General features: G+C 36.0%; 1 protein-coding gene across 1 annotated transcript in view; it reads left to right on the top strand.

The window, feature by feature from the left end:
* Sema1a (semaphorin 1a) overlaps positions 1 to 20,327 on the top strand; it is a 678,660-nt gene that overhangs the window by 572,850 nt on the left and 85,483 nt on the right. Inside the window, 3 exon segments of the mRNA XM_067764629.1 lie at positions 5,606 to 5,710; positions 12,952 to 13,040; positions 15,961 to 16,102. Coding sequence (XP_067620730.1) covers positions 5,606 to 5,710; positions 12,952 to 13,040; positions 15,961 to 16,102 — 336 coding nt within the window.

Here is a 20,327-nt window from a genome sequence, read left to right as displayed (position 1 = left end):
TATTGGCCGATTCTAAGACCTACCCAATATGCTCACACAATTTCATGAGAATCGGTTCAACCGTTTCGGATGAGTTAAGCCTCTAAAACCGTGACAGAAGAATTTTATATATTAGATATTTTTTTTTTCAATAAGCAAGGCCCCCATAGTTAGGTTTACATTTAAACTATATTCCTGTGTATACGTGTAAATAAATTTGTGCCTATCGACTAACCATAAATATTGAAACACTGATTTCGTCCATGAGGACACATCGAAATCGACACCACGATAATAAATGTCGTTATTGCTAGCAACTCATAGATTTAAATCAGTATGAAAAAACAACATCAAATGCTACAGAGGTGCGAGTGTGTAAGGTTGAACAAAGCCGAGCGAGGGAGGCAGGGAGAAGAGGGTTGAAGCACCGCCGAAACTTGTGCCCTACGATAATTGCCAACCGTGACTTTTCACAATGTGCCCCCTACCAATGTTTGGGGATATGGAAAATTGTATGTAATAAAAATTTGTGGGCCACGGCTTATATGGTGCTGCTGTCGTTTTCGACTTGTATGTGCTGCCTACAGCAAAAGTCATTGTGTAGATAAACTCGTCGCGTTCCGAAACTCGTCCCGCACACAAACTCATTCTGCATACAATTCGTCCTGCTTGCTGCTTGCCCATCCATTCCCCTCCTCCGCAGCCAGTGTTTCACGTAACACGTACAATTGTCACCCTTGGGATAAAAATGGTCAGCTCGAATGTAGCGTAATTTACAGCTACACAATAAACGTGGAATTTCTTTTTTTTTTCGCCGCCATTTGCGCGCATAACGGTAAACTACGTGTACGAGCCTCGCGCTTTGTTTGCTCGTGCTTTAGCGTTGACTTCTTCCACCTTTATTTTTTTTTTTTTTCGTTTTATTTATTTTATAACAATTTTTTTTTGCCTTTTTATGACTTAGCAGCCATTTTTTTTTTTCAAGTTGTTTTTGTAGCTACCTCGTCAACGAAGCGTTTTACAAATTTATGAATCGCAGGTAATTAACAATGGAAATGCAATTCGTGCTATGCCTGAGCTTCCCTATTATAACTTAAATGTACACAGAAAGAAAGGAGCTGACGTGCTGGCTAGTATGAGCTTTGAAAGAGTGAAAGAATGAGCGCTTCCCTCCAAATAGCCTCTAAGCACTTGGGCTTTTCCTGTTTTGTGTTAGCGCCGCATTGCAGTGCTTTGGATGCGCTGCTTTGTTAAGCCAAATGGGTTGAATCCTGGCGTTGTTTTGCTTTCCACACGACAGCTAAGTTAGCTTTCCCACACCAACTGAAGCCTCGCATTTTCCTTCAAGCACACAATTGGTTAAAACGTTTTCCCGGCACAACATTTAAGTTATTCTAAATGACAATGTGCCGTGCAAAGTAATTTTTAAATATTTACACAACCTCAACCACATTATAACGGTATGCTAGTTTGTAAGTTGTAAATTACGCGACTATTTATTGTGTAGTTGCTAGGTGCTGGGTTGATTATGCATGAGCAGTTGTAGTTTGTTTACAAGTTAAATTTATTGTTGTTAACGAGTTCGATAAACTCATTGTTTGTATGGGAATGTGGAGGACACCGAAGGAGACGAAGCTTAATCGATAAATATTAAGAGTGTTAATGGAAAAAGTTTTTTTTTTTTTCAGTAATATCTTCTGAAGACGAGTAAGTTATGCGGTAGGCGGTCGTGGCACAGTCTTACATGCACTTAAATAGAGGCCATATTGAAGCAATCAACAAATGTTCGAATTCTCTACCTAAGGCTCTCTATGTATGTATATAGAAAAACTTGCTTAGAGACTTTCTGAGGATAAACTACTCTGCCTTAGTCAATGCAATTGGGAAAACTTTCCAACTTCACCTGCTAAAGGGACTGATGCAAATTACATTCAATTCAGTAGTTGTGTGCCCCTGCGGGTTATGGGGGGTTCGAACATACGCGGTATGTATACCTGTCAGTAAAAGCGTCTAAAATCCAATTTCCATTCTTGTAGTGTGCGCTAGGCTTGGGGCCCGCTAGGTGAAAACCCCTTCTAATGTAACATAAAAATAACAAGCCTCGTATGAGCACACTTTTTTCAGATGACAACCACGGCAAACGTTTAGTTGGATATGATTTTAAAGACCATGATTTGAGGGCATGTACTTCGAATATCCGAACTCTTTTGAAAGAAGCTACCGATGACCATCTTTTTCTGCTGTTTGATGTACTCGTTAACCAAAACCAACATTACCGTCATACAAAAAGCACGTTGGATGTTGCGAGACAAATGGACGATAGGGCCATGTGACGTCTACTACAGTGGAAATATGAAGATACGCGCAATTCAAAGCCAAGCTGTTGATTTTGTCAGAAACTTTGCAGCCAAGAACTATCGTTCAGGGTCATGAACGACCGTCTCGCTGCGCGATCCGCATTAAGGATAAGTTATTCGATTTAAAGGTTATATGGTGGTACAAGGATAAGGGCTAATTTTTTAGAAACTAGAAAAGACATACGATGATTGCCCTCGCTTTGATATTGTAACGAATTTACTGCAATTCCCTTTATTTGCAACCTTCTGCTAACGTTCGAATCACTAAATTGTTGAATAAATAACTCCACTATTCAATAATGCAAAATGACCTTTGTTAGACTACTTTCCAAAATAGCGTCTTAAATCAAACTGATTGTCGTGCCTCTACTGTTGCTGCCTTTTATACTGTCTGATTTCCTCGTTGACATATTTCTAGGCGCTTCCATTTCCAGAACTTACTAGTTAGTTATCAGCTATAAAATTACTCAGCTGTAACTACAGATGCATGATTTTATAGCTTCTCTCATACCCCATGCGCGTGTATTTGTGAGCGACACTTGCACAACCATTGCATACTTTCGGGAGTATCTCAGATATATTCATGTGGTTGTGCGTTGCTTCTCCGCACATAATGATTGATTTATTGATGTGCATACAAGTCACTGCTTAGCATCGGATTAGAGATAATAGTATCCCTTAGTGTTGCTAATATTCGCCACAATATTAATATCATGCTGGGCGACCTTAACGCCAGAGTGTGTAAGGAAGCGGTCTTTAGTCCTACAGCCGTTAAATTTAGCTTCCAACATGTAATATTTACCATCAAGTGGAGATTGATACGCCACGGCTCGATATAGTTTAATAACAGTACCAGATCCGAGCGTGAAAGGATATGTCATGCTATTTGAGTGTCTTTTGATCAAAGATCACGAAACCTAATCGATCACGTCGTGATCAATTTCAGGCGTAGTTCTAGTGTCCTGGATATGCGCACTTTCTGAGGTGCAAATATGAACTCGGCCCTTTGCAGAAAAAAACTTTGTGCAATGACACCAGGAAGGCTTGCCGTCGAAAAGCTGCTTTCGAGATAGACTGCTGATGAATTATTCACTCGGCTCTCATATCTGTTCACTGAAAGCAATCTTCAACCTGAAGATGCAGCCGAGCAGAGGATGTATTTTCTCTTCCCATTACGTACACCAAAAACAACAGTACGGGCACCGCAACGCACTGTATATTGGAGAATATCGTGACGCGAAGAAAGAAAATATACGCCTAGTTAGAAGCAAAGGAAGGGAAACGTGAAACCACCACGTGAGTACGAAAATCTTGAAATGCTGGTAAATAGGAATCACTCACGAAAGTTCCCCCAAAAATTCGGCGGGTGATGGAAAATTTGATTGAACACGGGACAGATTCTTGACTTACAGGATGTGATTAAGTTGTAGAGAGCATGTTTCATCATTGCCAGCTAGCGAGCGAGAATACGAATGCGATAATCTGGCGAAGTGAGAAAGCCAATTTCCCGGCTAGAAATTTACAGGAGGCCAGGTAACGTCTGACCGGTCGAGTTGTTTAATAACGGAGGCGAAATAAAGTCGGACGCTCGTATACCTCCAGTGTACTCTGCCAAACCTACAAGCAAAGCGATCCCACAAATCGTGCTAATTACTCCGGAGTCGGTCTGCTTAATACCCTTTAAAGTTCTATCCAGCGTACTGTGCGAAAGACTGCATTCCAAAGTTAACTAAGTGATTGGACTTGAACAGTGCGGCTTCAGACCTGCTAAATCTACTGTCGAGTAGATATCCACGATGCCCCAGATTCTGGTGAAGTCTTACTCAAAGAGAGTCCAGACTCACCATCTTTTTGGCGACTTCAAATCAGTCTTTGACAGCGTCGTACGTTCTGCCATCTCTGGATTAATAAAAGGGAGTCTTGCGATAACTGAAGACAAGACGAAGTACTTGTTTCTTCCGAGTAAGAATCGTTGAGCGAAAACAATGTCAGTTTAAAAATCAAACGGAGAATAAATTTTGTCAGATAGTACTAATTTGGAACGAGTAGGCAATTGGAATATTAAGTCCTCCCGCAACGAACAAACATCACACTCTACAAGTATCTTATCATACCTGCGCTGATGTATGGCTTGAAATCATGGGCGGTGTCGAGAGATGTTGAGATGGCTCTTCGAGAGAAAAGTACTCTGGAAGATGCATGGTTATGTCAGTGATGCCGATGGCGACTAGCTAAGGAGGTATGAAGAAGAGAGGATCAATCGACACCCTTATTTGGAAGCAGAAGAAGTGGGATACCTTCATTGAGATGGGATAGATGGAAGAAGACTCGAATAAAGCATGCCTCTACTCATAATTGTACTTTGAAGCTTTGAAAATATGAAAACTTATAAAATGAGCTTAAATATTTACTGAGTAAACAAAGTTCATTATAAAAGAATATTCCCAACTCTCGCGAAATCTATAACGGTATTAAGCGATTTATCCATTTAAATACAAAATAAGATTAAGCTATCATAAAACATGTATAAAGCGATTATCTTTTTTATTCACATACAAAATCAATATTTTTCTTTCAACTTTAGTTAATTCTTTCTCCTGCTGATCCTTTTGTATACCAAATTGAAACTGCAATACGATAATATTAATCTTCACTTTGTTTGCCAGTTTCGCGGCAAACAAAATCGATTTATTTTGCCTTATGGGAACTCGAAATTTTTTTTTTTCTTTTGTATTCACCTTCTATGAAATGCAATCACTTTGCTTATTTCTTAAGCTCGTAGCGGAGTGTATTCAAGCGTATTTTTTAACATCCATTTCTCGTTTTATCATTCTATCATCTGTAAACATTCGATTTGCTATAATTTCGTTTATATTTTTTCTTATACTTTTGTAATTCGTTACTTTATTGTTGTTGTTATTGCTGTTAAATGGTATTATTTGCATGTCCTGTAAATTCTTTAAATCCTGTCATTGCTTTTGCTACCGTTTAAAATCTTGTTTCTTTATATCCTACTTATTTTTCTTTTTCATTCTTCTTTTAGGTATATTTTTTTTTCTTAAATTTTTTTTTCCATACCATAATTCCCTCTTTATATTCACCATTCTGTTGCGGTCCCTTATTTATCATTATACCACCTTTTTATCACTCAAATAATTTCTTTTGCCATACTCCTCTTACTTATATATTTACTTACTTTTACTTAAAAGTTGTATCCCACAAGTACTTTGACCATCGTTCTCACTCTCTTTTTACGTCTTTCATTACAGATAACGAGCTATACTCTGGCACAGTAGCCGATTTCAGCGGAAGTGATCCGATTATCTATCGTGAGCCGCTACAAACGGAACAATATGACAGTCTAAGTCTCAACGGTAAGTTTATAATGTTTATTGTTATTGCAAATAGTTTTTGTTGTTTTTGTTAAAGCATTGCTTGTTGCAAATAGTAATTGAATTATTGTTGTCTTTGTCGGCTACATAATATTGATGATAATGATAATGTTGATGATGATAATGGTCAATGACTCCTTGGTTAGGTTATTTTTGTTAATGGGTATGAATGTTGGATAGGGAGTGTTGTTAAAGTTAAAGTAGGCCTTAGAGTACATACTTAACTGTATTTTAAAGCTGAAGTCTATGGATTACATTTTACTTTAAGTATATAAAAAAAACATTTCAGGTTATCCACTAGGTTTTGTGTCCCTTTCATACGGCTTTAAAAAAACATTTTTTTTATAAAAATTATTATTGGCCTTTAATCTTTAAATTTATTAAATTATTTTATAAGCTCGAGACCTTATCCAAATAAAACACAGTGTTATACTTCGTATTTGTATTTTCGATATTTCGACTTCAGTCTGAAGTCATAATCAGGACTGTGAAACAAAAACAATAATTATAACATTTTCAAAAAATCCAGCATAAAACAAATACCCTTACACAATATGCTATACAGACTAACCATATGTGCGAAAATGAAGAATGTTGGAGACAAATAATCATACAAAAATATAAACAATATTTTAAAGCATATTATCTCATTTCGTTATTGTTGTGGGAGATATCTTTCTACCGTGCAATGGTGTTGCCTTAAAACTAAGTCCCGATACACATGTGCACTGTGGTCAGTGTCCGCCTTAAAATTTATCCTCGTACTATTAGGGGTGTTCGCTATATGAAGCATTTCCAAATTAAATCGTTTATTATAATTTCTCTCCTCATATAAAATAGCTACATTAGCGAAGTCTGGATAATACCCCGTATCTTTACAATGGGGTGACAAGGCCGTGTTATTTTCCGAATACCTTTTCTAATTCTATTGTAAATTTGAAAGATTTGTTGTAGGTATTAAGATTATTAAGCATCTTTTCCACATCCTCTCTATTAACTACCGCAAACAAGTCATCCACGTACTTTTTTAGTAAGCGGGGATTGGGAATTTGGATAATAGTTCCTCCATTACTATATCCGCTACGACAGCATCCCTGAAATCTGTTCATATATATGCAAATATATAGTAAACATACTTAAGAATATAACAAAATTCTCAAAGTATAACATCAAAGACGCAAATGAGTTTAGGAACAAAATAAAATATACATTTATTTATGATGATTAGACTTTAGTGTCATTTGATATGGTTTCTTTATTTCCGAGTATTCCAGTGCAGTTGGCCTTTGAGATAATTTCCTCTAAGTGGAATGATATAAAAGAACATACGCGTATACCAGAAAACTATTTATAACAATTGTTAAGTTTTGCATCTAAGCGAATCGATACTGCAAATACAGTGATAAAATATATGAACAGCGTTCAAGGATGCCCATGGGATCGCCAGCATCACCTGTTGTAGCGGATATAGTAATGGAGTAACTATTATCCAAATTCGTAATGGAATCCACCAACAAACCCCGCTTACTAACTAAGTACGTGGATGACTTGTTTGCTGTTGTTAAAAGAGAGGATGTGGAAAAGGTGCTTAATAATCTTAACAGCTACAACAAATCTATCAAATTTGCAACAGAATTAGAAAAGGATGGACAAATACAATTCTTGGATACCCTTGTTATAAGCAAGAATAACAAGCTACTTATTGACTGGTATAAAAAGCCGACCGCATCAGGAATACTCTAGAGCTGGATTTCGATTCGATTCTTAATCGATTTAATCGATCTTTTTTTAGAAATTTAGAATCGATTTTTTTTTTAATCGTTCGATTCTCTAGGCATCGAAGTTTTCATCACTATCTACTTTACGGATGCTTGAGGAAATACATATTCTGTAATTTTTCTTTTTATAAATTTAGTTTTATTGTTTTGGTGACTTCGAGTGAAAAGAGAAAGAAGAAGAAATTTCTGCGCACTTCTGGTAAGCAATATATTGAACATGTGTTTATCTATTTTGCGGTATGATTTTGGGTTCAGTACGAAATTAATACCATAGTTTTAGATTCTAGTAAGCCAATTGAAAGTGACTGAAGGGGAATTCAATCTAATAAGTAATGCAAAGATTCGCAGATCTGTTGCCTGGAAGTATTTCAGTCAAGTGCAGGGCGATTCTGCGAAATGCAAATCGTAAGAAAAAAAATGTAAAATAGGAGGAATTACAACCAATTTGTTTAATCACTTGAAGCGGTCACATTCAACGTTGATGGAAATGTCTTCATCAACAGCTCTTATAAAATCTTTTTTTAACCTAGTAACAACCATATAAGGAAGTCTCAGTCTGTAGATGAGCGAAAAAAACAACTGGATTGTGCTTTTATTAGAATGGTTGCCACAGATATGCAACCCTTTAGGATTGTCGAAGATAACGGATTCAGATCTTTTACACAATGCTTGGATCCTCGGTACGTTTTGCCTTAACGAGTAAAATTTTAACAAATATACAAAATCAATACTTTTTTTTGTCATAGACAGCAGCAAACACGAAAACAGAAGTGGCAATTTTTATGAAATGTGGTCAATTAAATTCCTTATTCCTTTTTATTTTCAATAAGCTAAGAAAATACTTCCACAAAGTTTTTAACTGAAACTACGCAAATCATGACACAAATTGTCGTATGTTGTCAATTGAAGGTCCGTATACCTCATTGATTAAAAAGCTGCAAGCGTATACTGAGAACATGTTACCTTACGTATGTAATAAATACTTCCTTTTTATATGACGCTAATTGTAATAATATTGATTTTTCCAATTTTCTCGGCAGGCAACGAAAGGAGAGAGAACCTGCCAAGCTTTATTTGTCGGGAAAAATCGTGTAATTTGTGAAGTACGTAAGCAAGTACACTGTTACAAAGAATAGGCAAAATTTAAATAAACTTTGTTTGGTTCGATTTAATCGATTAAGTCGATTTTTTTCTAGAATCGAATCGAAAAAATCGATTCTTAAACAAATCGAATCGAATCCAGCTCTAGAAGACTCATCAACTTTAACTCTAAACACAAAAATAAAACTATTATAAATACGGCGAGTAACTTCATAAGAAGAGTTCTCTCAATGAGTGACAAGATTTTTCACAAGAACAATATCGACATTCTCAAAGTTAATCAACAAATTGCTCAGAGATTGCGTGATGAGGTTGAACAGTGAGAGAACTAGCAAACTTCGGGAGATAAAATATATAAATCAGTATTACGTGTCCCGGGTGTAACGAATCGAATAAAATACTCCTATCTTTACAATCGGGAAAAATACCAGATATCATCGACAATGAGTTACTTCTAAATATAAACAACGAAGCTATTGACAAAGTCAGTACTATCAAGTACTTGGGAATCAAAATCGATGATAAACTCAACTTTAGTGAGCACATCGATTACACGGTTGGGAAAATAGCCAAAAAGATATATTTCATCCAAAGAACCTGCAAGTACGTAAGTAGACGGTACAAGGTAATGGTTTACAGATCGATAATCGAACCTCACTTCATATATTGTCCAACATTATTCTTCATTATGAGATATAACCAAATTTACAAATTGCAAAAGCAACAAAACCGAGCTATGCGATTTATTCTTAGGAAACGCTATGACACACCTATCAGAGATATGCTCGCCACTCTAAATTGGCTAAGCATTAAACAGGTACTGTTTTATCATACGATGAATTTTATTAGAAACATAATAGAAGGCAACTTGCCTGATTATTTGAAAAGTAACATAATATATGTAAGAAATGTTCATTCCATAAAGAAGAAGAAATGATTTTACTCTACCTGCTTATAGAACAGAAGCACACAAATGTAATTTGTACTATAAAGGATTAAAATTCTACAATGAATTACCAAATGATGTTAAATCTAGTAACATAAGGGAATTTAAACATAAATTGTACAATTACTGTAGAACACTGCCATTCTAGTGCAATATGGGCAAACTTTCGAATCATCAATAGCGTATGAAAAAGTAGCCGAAGCTCATACTGTAACGCATCACTCATCCTAGTAAGTGCATCGCCATTCAGATGTTGCCCTCGCACTTTAAATACGTTAACAGCGTCAGATACAACTGGCAAAATCCTTGCATTCATGTCATTCGTCTGCTACCCATCTCTCACTCCATTTGTGCAGTCAATAGATGCAGATAAATTAATTTAATTAGTTTATATATTAATTACTATATATAGGTATAAGCTAGGCTTAGTATAAGCTGTAAGAAATAAATAAATAAATAAAATAAATAAATAAAATAAAATATAATCACACTCTTAGCCGGGGCTACAGCAGTACAAAAGATAAAATACCAAAGAATGAGAAATCTGACGTGGTTTAGAGATTTCCGTGTAATGGTGACGGGTCCCACGTATGCGACAAGGTATATGTGGGGACAACAAAATTAAAACTCAAGACAAGGATTTCCGCTCACAGATCTAGTATTAAGTTAAGAAACAATTATTCGGAAAATAAGACGGCCTTGTCAGCCCATTGTAAAGATACGAGGCATTATCCAGACTTCGATAATGTAGATATTTTACATGAGGAGAGAAATTACAATAAACTAGAAGACCCGGCAGACGTTGTCCTGCCTTAAATTTGGCCTATCTGCATACATTTTAATAAGCTTTTTCTGTCTGACTCTGCCCTCCCCCTCTTCACTTTTTCCTAATCTTTGTATTCATTCCCTCCGTCTTTTTCGCTTCATCTCCATCTTCGTCTCATTCTATCTTTCTCAATCTCCTTCTCTCTTTTCTCTTCTCTCAATTTTTCTTTTGCATCCCTTATTGCCTGTCCCAGAGGCTGGTATGTATTTTCTTCCAGTCCCAGTTCCACCCCGAGTCTTAGTCCCAGTCCTAGTCCTAATCCCAGTCCCAGTCCGTCTCTGGATAATATATTACTCTGTACTAAAGCACTCATCAACAGCTTTCATTTGATATCCATATTGTATAAACACTGTCTAGGTATTCACTGGCCCACGTTTTGGCCTATATCTCGAGACTCTAGTCACCCAGGGGTATGAAAATTACCCTCTACACAACTAAAGACTCTCCTGAATTTAAAAAAAAATGTCATAGTACCTATAAATCGCGGGCCCCCTCAGAAACCCCCCCCCCCCCCCCTCCCCCACCCTCTCGGTGGGCCTGGTGATGTGCTATACTTGATATTCGCTATAATATTTTTTATTGATAAGCAGGTTGTTTAAATAAACACCAAGCAATTACACGGAAGTATATCCGCACCACCTGAAAATATGAGTTCCACTGCGTTTACGTAACATTTTAATATTACGTATAAACAAATAAAAAAATTACAATAAAATAATATTGCGACTATAAACTGAGATATAACCTATCCTATATTTCAAGTTAGATCAAACTACGCACGGGGTGCAAAACAAATTCAAAATCGGTTCAGTAGTTTAGGAGTCCATTGGCCTCAATTTTGTGACACGGGTTTTTTATATATTAAGAAGAAGAAGACGATTTACTTTGGAAATGCTTCATATAGCGAACACCGCTAATAGTACGAGGATGAATTTTAAGGCGGACACTGACCACTGTGCACATGTGTATCGGGACTTAGTTTTAAGGCAACACCATTGCACGGTAGAAAGATATCTCCCGCAACAATAACGAAATGAGATAATATGCTTTAAAATATTGTTTATATTTTTGTATGATTATTTGTCTCCAACATTCTTTATTTTCGCACATATGGTTAGTCTGTATAGCATATTGTGTAAGGGTATTTGTTTTATGCTGGATTTTTTGAAAATGTTATAATTATTGTTTTTGTTTCACAGTCCTGATGATGACTTCAGACTGAAGTCGAAATATCGAAAATACAAATACAAAGTATAACACTGTGTTTTATTTGGATAAGGCCTCGAGCTTATAAAATAATTTAATGGCTTTAAAAAACTTTAAAACCGCATAGAATCTAGTAACGCAAAGTAAGACAAGGCTGCTCCGTTTTATTTGCAATACGATCTTCCCTCTGAACATCACACTCGTTTTTTTAATTCTTTCCTATCAGATGCTTGTTTGTTTCCGTAGGCTTAAAATATCATAAAAAATGTGTGAGGTATAACTTTAACACTCCTTTAGACGCCTGCATTTTATCTTAACTCCAACTGCAGATGTTACAGAAGGACTCTTGAAAGGTATATACATTTCCGCTTTGACCGGGTAGTTTTTTTAAATGTACATTTGATGGCATGTTTATTCACATGTCTGTGGTATTTTAAGAACTGTAAGCTGGATTGCCAATTGAATAAAGTCTTTGACTGCCTTTCCTCTAGGCATTAGTTTTTCTTTTACTTACTTACTTACTTAATTGGCACTTAACCGTTTAAACGGTTATGGCCGTTGAACGAGGCGCGCCATCTATGACAATCATCACCGGATATATGTTTTCCTTACGGGAGATCTCCTTTCTCCGACCCCTGTGGAGGCCTCTTCCTATCTTACTAAATTCAGGAGCCGATAAGCATAGGTACTCTTTGGTGGGAGTTTTTTTTATCAATTTACATATTATATACTAGCCAGCAAAGCTCTGGGTGTTTAATGGCTGCATTTTAAACTATTTTTAATATTAATATTAGGCCTCGATGCACTGCGAGCTTTATTTATATTTATTGCATTTGAACTTTTAGTATTAAGTACGTCTTCATGGTCTTACCCCATATCACGAGCGTACTAAAAGGCACGCCGCTTAGATGCGAGAGTCTCTGCCTTGCCAGAGCGACGCATTCGCAGTGAATGTGAACCGGAAAAATTGACAGTTTTGTGTTTTTGATAGATTTAACTTAGGTGATATCGTAGAACACAACGGCCCGTATAGTATCCACTAATAGTTCATAGGTACGCTCTGCTTAGATTAATGAGTTTTGTTGTTAATCTAGTTGCTGAGAGTATAAACGATTCGAACTGTCTGTCCTGGGCATTCAATTGTTTCCAAGTTACTTGTGGTTCCCCTAATCTGTGCTCTTGTGAGTTCAAAAAGAACTGTGGATCATATAACACTACTATAGCACCCTGTAGATCGATCCCGCCGTGCCAGCCAGTTTCACAGATTACACATCGTTGGCATACATCAAACCTTAAAGTAGTTAATTTTTTATTCCACCATATTTTACTATTTTGCTAAATAAAATTTTTTTATTTTACTTTTCAGCGCCAAATTTTGTTAGTTCTTTTACACAGGGTGACTTTGTGTATTTTTTCTTTAGAGAAACGGCTGTAGAATTCATAAATTGTGGAAAAGTGAGTAAAGAAATGGAAATAAAATTTATTATTAATATTATTATGATATACAGATACATAGGTCGTAATTTATTATAGTATATGTTTAAACAATTTTTTCTGCATTTTTTATGAATTTTTTTTTCTTATATATTATGAAACATGAAGTAAGTAAGTATTATGAAACATTTGTCATATGAATACCTTTAATTGATTTGAAAGCGAGCATTGCAATTGTTATGAGTAAACTTTTTTCCCTACACGTACCAGCAATCGAGTACTCTTGTCGAAAGGAAAAATAATTAATGGACAGATATTTTTTTTTTTTTTTTTGTAATCCTATAAACATACGCAGTAACATTTTATTGCGTGAAGATGAAATGCCAGTACCGTAGTAACATTTTTTTATTGTTTTCATGTGCAAATGGTATATTTTTTTGATACGAGTATAACGGAAAATTATTTAAGGAATCAAACTCTTATAAATTATCGAATAATGTCAAAACCATTTCAGTATTTCTAGCTACTGATATTGCAACTGTTTTAAATACATATATTATAAATTTTTCTTTTTGCTTAAAACCGAAGCAGTTGAGCGGAATTGTCGCAAGATATATATGTACATAGAAAGGGAAACCAAATTTTTTTTAATGCATTGAAATGCGTTGGTAAAATCAATAGAATTCTCGGACAATTTAACTGGAATTTCGGTAAATTTTAATCCTTGTCAATAAACTTCGCACAAATTGTTGGTTCTGAATTGATCGTTTCAATAGTCAAATCAACAAAAAATCTTTCACTATACGTAAGCCACAGCTCTGTTAAGTTAACAATTATTATTTTCACCATAAGAGTTCCAACGAAAATTGTTCAAATAACAGATTTTCGTTAACCTTATATTAACAGTGAGGGCTGTTGATATGACATATTTCTGTGGTATAGTCATGAGAACAAAGCAGTATGCGCTATGAGCGTAAGTCTCTCTTTAATAGTAGCTGCTGCGCTTGTGTAATTTTGACTGTTGTTCGCTGTTGATATAACGAATCAAATCAATTCTTTTAACAGAAAAATCAAAAAGACTAAAAAAATATTGTTAACTTGAGATCAAATGTTTCTCTTCTCTTCGAATGTGTAAAAAAAAAACAATACACGCTTGATTTAACTATAATGCGATCAATTTTACCGAATGTCAGTTAATTCAAGATCGACAAACCCGATTTGTTGATTTTACTAGCGTCATTTATTTCAGTGTGGCCGAATTCACTAAGACTGCCTGATTTTTGCAAAAATATTCAAATTTAAAGTTTCTACCTTAACGGGAAACTGCTTTAAGGTTGAATGCATAGTTCCTCAACTCCACATGAGTATTTTAAGTATTTGACGCGCCATCTAGCAATTTTTCATTGTATTGAATGCCACCTGGTTCTAAACTGTTTCAATTTTGTTGTTGTTGCGTTAACGATAAAGAAACTCACCGAAGTTTTTGGAAATTTTAATCGATGTAGATGTTCTTTTGCCGAATATACATCCGGTACCATCCGGAAACAAGCATCATTAAGGTACTAGCCCGACCATCTCGGGAACGATTAATATGGCCACACTAAACCTTCTAGGCCATCCCGCACAAACCCCCCAACCCCGTAGTTCCATGAGGAACTTGGGATCGCCGCAGCCTCGCCTGTTAAATATGTGTGTGGTGCATTCATATTTGTAGTAGCATTCCCCTCGCGTAGGTGAGGTTAACAATTGGGTTGCGGGAGCTCTGAAGCTATAAACTATAAAACTTTGTATTGCGCTTATCAACGCCTTGAATCCGCTATTGTTTCTATTGACGTCAGAGGTTAGGAGTCGAGAACAATTGTTCCCTTCTCCTTCTTATCCTTCTTCTGCTTCTTCTTGTAGCGATAAGGAGACTCCCTTTAGATTTTGACGAGTTTTATAGATGTTGAAGATCCTTTGTCAGATATTTCTCCGGTACGTGACGTAAAATAACGAGATTCACGTACCAAACCGACCATCTCGGGAATGATTTGATATGACCACGTTGAATTTTCAATGTCTTTCAACCCACTCTTTCAGTGGGTATATGGCTAGCAACGCCTTGAAAATTTTGCACTACACAACCCTTGTTTCCTCAGTTGACGTCAGCTATCAATAAAATGAAATGGCTGTGGTACTGTGTTATAAAGCAACCGAAACCTTTTACGTGCGTAGGCACGAACTCACGAACGGAATGAGTTTCAAATGCTTAACCAGCGTTGTAAATCTACGCGCGAATTCCCTTCAAAAAATCATGAAAAAAGCTTGTAGTATATTCTTGTATACAAAATCGGATATGACATTCCAACAGTACACCATTTATCGATTTCAAACTTTAAAAAATCACACCCAACACCATTGATTGTCCTCAACCAAAATTGCAATGATAAATATTTTAACAGTTCAATATGAAAATTGTTACTTAAATAACCTAAAGCGCTACCGCATCCCTCCAATAATAACTTAGCTTGTTCGCTGACTAACATACAAGCGCTGTTGTGCTCGCCAACCAACACCGCGTTCCAGCCGCACATTGACCACAAAACCCGCAACGCATCAATCCGCGCTAATGATGCTCATATTTTCATTGTGGCTGGCAACGATGCGCTGCGATTTATTTATTGTCGATACTCATTGAACGGTAAATTCGTATGTTTATTCACGCACTGCGTCATTCACCGCAACAACAACATTTCAACTGTTCGATTGTGATTCATTTGCTCATTTCAGTGTTATGCTGCTGCATTTGTTTCGTATTTGTGTTGTTGTTTTTAGTGCGACCATGATTTACATTTTATTTCATGTTTATTTATTTGATTTACTGAATTTTATTGTTATTTTAAAGAGTATGTTTGCTTGTTAATTTATATATATGTGTAATTGTCTATTTAACAAAATTTAGGCAATTTATTCACGCGTGGCGCGCGTCTGCAAATGGGACAAAGGTGGACCGCATCGTTTTCGTAATCGTTGGACATCATTCCTGAAATCGCGTCTCAATTGCTCGATACCGGGCGAATATCCATTTTACTTTAATGAGATACGTAAGTAAAATTATTTATGCATAATATTTTTCCATTTCGAAATATTTTCACTCACTTTTTTTAAAAAGTGGTGCAAAAGGTCGCATAAACTGTTTTACCCAAACCTCTGGCAGTTTTACGGGCAACAATTTGAGAAAAAAGATCCCCTTATAAGAATGAAGACTAACATTGGTCCCGCGAATTCGTCGATAAAGTTATTTAAAAGAGAACTCAGATAATCAAAAAAAGGGATTAAATAAGATTTGTATTGTGAACTCAGGTCCATTTTGTCCTTTTAAAGCTTAAAATCAAGATATGCTTTCGGCCTAGCGTGTCGCCGACATATTCGTTAGTAAATTTTTATACTCAGCTGAGCAACGGCATAAACTAATCGAGATAGATATAGACTTCTACATATCAAAATGATCTGGGCGAAAAAAGAAATTAATTTAGCCATGTCCCTGTCCGTCTGTCCGTAAACACGATAACTTGAGTAATTTTGAGGCATCTTAATGAAATTTGGTATGTAAGTTCCTTGGCACTCATCTCAGATCGCTATTTAAAATGAACGAAATCGGACTACAACCACACCCACTTTTTCGATATCGAAAATTTCGAAAAACCGAAAAAGTGCGATAATTCATTACCAAAGACGGATAAAGCGCTGCAACTTGGTAGGTGGGTTGACCTTATAACGCAGAATAGAACATTAGTAAAATTTTGGACAATGGGCGTGGCACCGCCCACTTTTAAAAGAAGGTAATTTAGAAGTTTTTCAAGCTGTAATTTGGCAGTCGTTGAAGATATCATGATGAAATTTGGCAGGAACGTTACTCCTATTACTATATGTGTTCTTAATAAAAATTGGATGACGAACACGTCCACTTTTTTAAAAAAATAATTTAAAAGTCAAATTTTAACAAAAAAATTAATATCTTTACCGTATATAAGTAAACTATGCTAACATTCAACTCCAACATTTGTCTCCTAAGCTCTCAGCTGAGTATGTAATGTTCGGTTACACCCACCCGAACTTAGCCTTCCTAACTTTTTAAGTGTCGAATTATCGTATCCGCAAATAAACTTCTGCTTGACTTTTCTCTCGTCTTACATGAGTTTGTAGCTCATAGAGTGAATAGTTGTTACACAGAATGGACCATCGCCATTGGACATTGCAGTCGTGTTTTTTTTTTTTTTTTTGATACGCAACCTGAACACCCGATACCGTCCATACGCTTTAGGTACCTAAGCGGCTAAGGAAGAGATTCTGGCGGTGAGTCTATTAAACTTTTCCTCATACCCCAGGACTAGTGAAGACTAATCAATAAGGTGCCATAAGTTAAGTTTGACTGTAGGTTAACACAACGATTTTCCTGTTATAATAGGCAATTTGCAGATTAATATCCTAGAACTGAAGCGCTGTTGTTGTTGTTGAAGCGCTCGCTGGAGTCTTCCATTCAACAGAGTAACAAAATGTGTATGGGTTTGGTGGACACTTCAACTTTCGAAGTATTCTATGCTGTCTTTCTTCATAATTATGTAGAGATTTTCTTTTGTTTTTGGCTTTTTCTGTAACACATATCGTTAGCTTAATGCGAAAATGTGCTAAGTCGTTCTTTTTTCAAAAATTGTATTTTAACGCAGTTTTAAAACTGAATTCATAATACGTCGATCATAAAAAAAAAATATTTAAATTTTTCATTTTTACGTGCTGTGGGCAATGATGTGTAAATATGCTAAGTCTTCAGTTGTTAAAAAAATGTGCTAAGTCAACCTGTCAATAGTATCAATCTGAATTACTACACTTTTCCTTGTGCGCGCATTTTATTTATTTATTTAATTCATTCAGTCTAAAAGTTGTTATATTAACGATAAAGACACTCCCCGAAGGCTTTGGGGAATGTTACCGATGTTGATGGCCCTTTGCCGGATATAGATCTGGTACGTTCCGGTAACAAAGCACTATTAAGGTACTACTACTAGCTCGACCATCTCGGGAACGATTTATATAATCACATTAAACCTTCTAGCCAATCCCGTCCTCCCCACCCCCTAGCTCCATGGGGAACTTGTGGTCGCCAGAGCCTCGGCTGTCAATGAAACAGGATTCGCCACGGTTACGTGAGGTTAACAATTGGGTTGGAGCTATACATTGCGCTGACAACCCCTTGAGAGGATTTCGAACACAACCCCTTGAAATTTTATTCACCCAATTGAGATATGCCTTTGGTGTTTGATAAATGCTTTGCTCTGACCATAATCTACTTCAATTCTTACATGTCGATAACTACATGCTTTCTTACAGACCAGTTAAAAATAGAAAACAATTCACTCTTAAATTTACATATTTATTAAAATTAATAGTGTTATTTCGATGAATCGATTTGCTAGATGTAGAGTCCTAGTTATAGATTCATTCATAGCATAATTCGTTTCATGAGTTAAATAAATAATAAATTATTTCGATAAATAATCTATAATGCCGAAGATCACGCAGTGGAATATATGGAATGAACAAAATAGATAAATCAGAGCAATTCGTGCTAAAGTTTATTACATTATAGGCAAGCATGAGTGAGATAAAAGTTCTTCTGTCATGCAAAGCTTGAAGACCAAGCAATTTGTGACTGCTGGTATATGATGGAAGGCCGTCTGGCCAGTGAAGCATACGTAAAGCAATTTTGTAAAAAATTTTGGAACTTTCTCAATTTTATAGGAGTTAGATTCATAGAAAGGATTCTATATTATTGAGCAATATTCAACACCACTTCTGACCAAGGATATATAAAGTGCCTTCAAAGTCATAGGGTCCTTAAAGTCACTGGTGTTACGTCTACTGAATCCAACCATTGCAACAAATTTTGAAACAACGAAATCAATGTGACTAGAAAAAAAGAGCTTGGAGTCAAAAATAACACCCAGGTCTTTACTCTATTGACAACGATTAAGAGATTTAGCATTTAGTTTGTAGATAAAGTATGTGGCAGTTGTCTTTATGGAATAAGACACAACACAACATTTGTTTGAATTTAGAAATAAGTAATTGTCTACGCACCATCCGGCAATAGAGTCCAGATCAGAACCGTTAGAAATAAAATTAATGAATAAATGTAAAGCGCGATAACCTCCGAAGAGATTTTAGGCCGAGCTTCTCTGCCAATTTACGTCGTGCTCCTTTTTTTTTAATTTTTCCTACAAATTGGCGGTCCCTTGTTTTATGCCGACTCCGAACGGCATCTGCGAGGCAGATGAGTTTTCACTGAGAGCTTTTCATGGCAGAAATATACTCGGAGTGCTTGCCAAACACTGCCGAGGGCCGAGCCCACTTAGAAAAAATTTCTTCTAATTGAAAAACCTTATTTCTAAAATTTTGTTGTTCCTTTGCCCGGGGTGTGAACCCTGGGCATTTGGTGTGGTAGGCGGAGCACGCTACCATCACACCACGGTGGCCGCAAATAGTTAGAAATAGTTTGACAAATAAATAGTATTTTTTGTGAAATATATAGTTTTAGTATTATATTTCAATCATTAAAGGGGAGGAGTGATGGGGAAACATATTGAGTAAAAAGTGAGGAGTCAGGAGAAAAAATTTGTTTTGAGTAAGGAAATTGTGCTAAGTTATAAAATAGCTGCTGGGTTAGCATACATGATTTTTATTTATCTTTTTCAAAGCTTCTACACTCAAAAGTATTGTAACTAAGGTATCCTCATTCACAGTTTTGAAAAAAAAGGTTACATTTTTTAAATAAACAAGGCCATCAAAAATCAAAAATTATAAAAAAAAATGATATTTCAAAAATTATTCAGTTTTTTTCGTCTACCGTAAAATTCGTAAAAAGTGACTTAGCACATTTTCACATTAAGCTAACGATATCATTTCAAAGAGATCGCAAGCTTTTTCCAATGTCTCTATACTTAGAGAAAGAGCAAGTTATGATTGAAGCGGGCTTAATTCTTTTAACATGCACAGGTTCCGAAATACAACCCAATACCGCAGAACAGTTTGACATATCAGATAGTTCAGTTTTTCGGTCTTTTTGCCCAAAAAAGAGTGCATTATTCAGCACTAATATTTCTCTGTGGTGGAAGAAAAACAAAACACTTTCTAAAAATTTCGCCTTGGGATGGATGGCAACCCGAAAGAATTATAGCAGATCGGTTATTCTTCGTATAACCCTAAACCAGTTGAAAACAGCAAAGGAGATAATATCGTTTTATATTTTCTTCCACGAGTTTTTACGCAAAA

Source organism: Eurosta solidaginis, chromosome 2 (assembly GCF_040869045.1).
Source record: "Eurosta solidaginis isolate ZX-2024a chromosome 2, ASM4086904v1, whole genome shotgun sequence".
Classification (NCBI taxonomy): Eukaryota; Metazoa; Arthropoda; class Insecta; order Diptera; family Tephritidae; genus Eurosta; species Eurosta solidaginis.
This window is presented reverse-complemented; position numbering and strand designations above follow the sequence as displayed.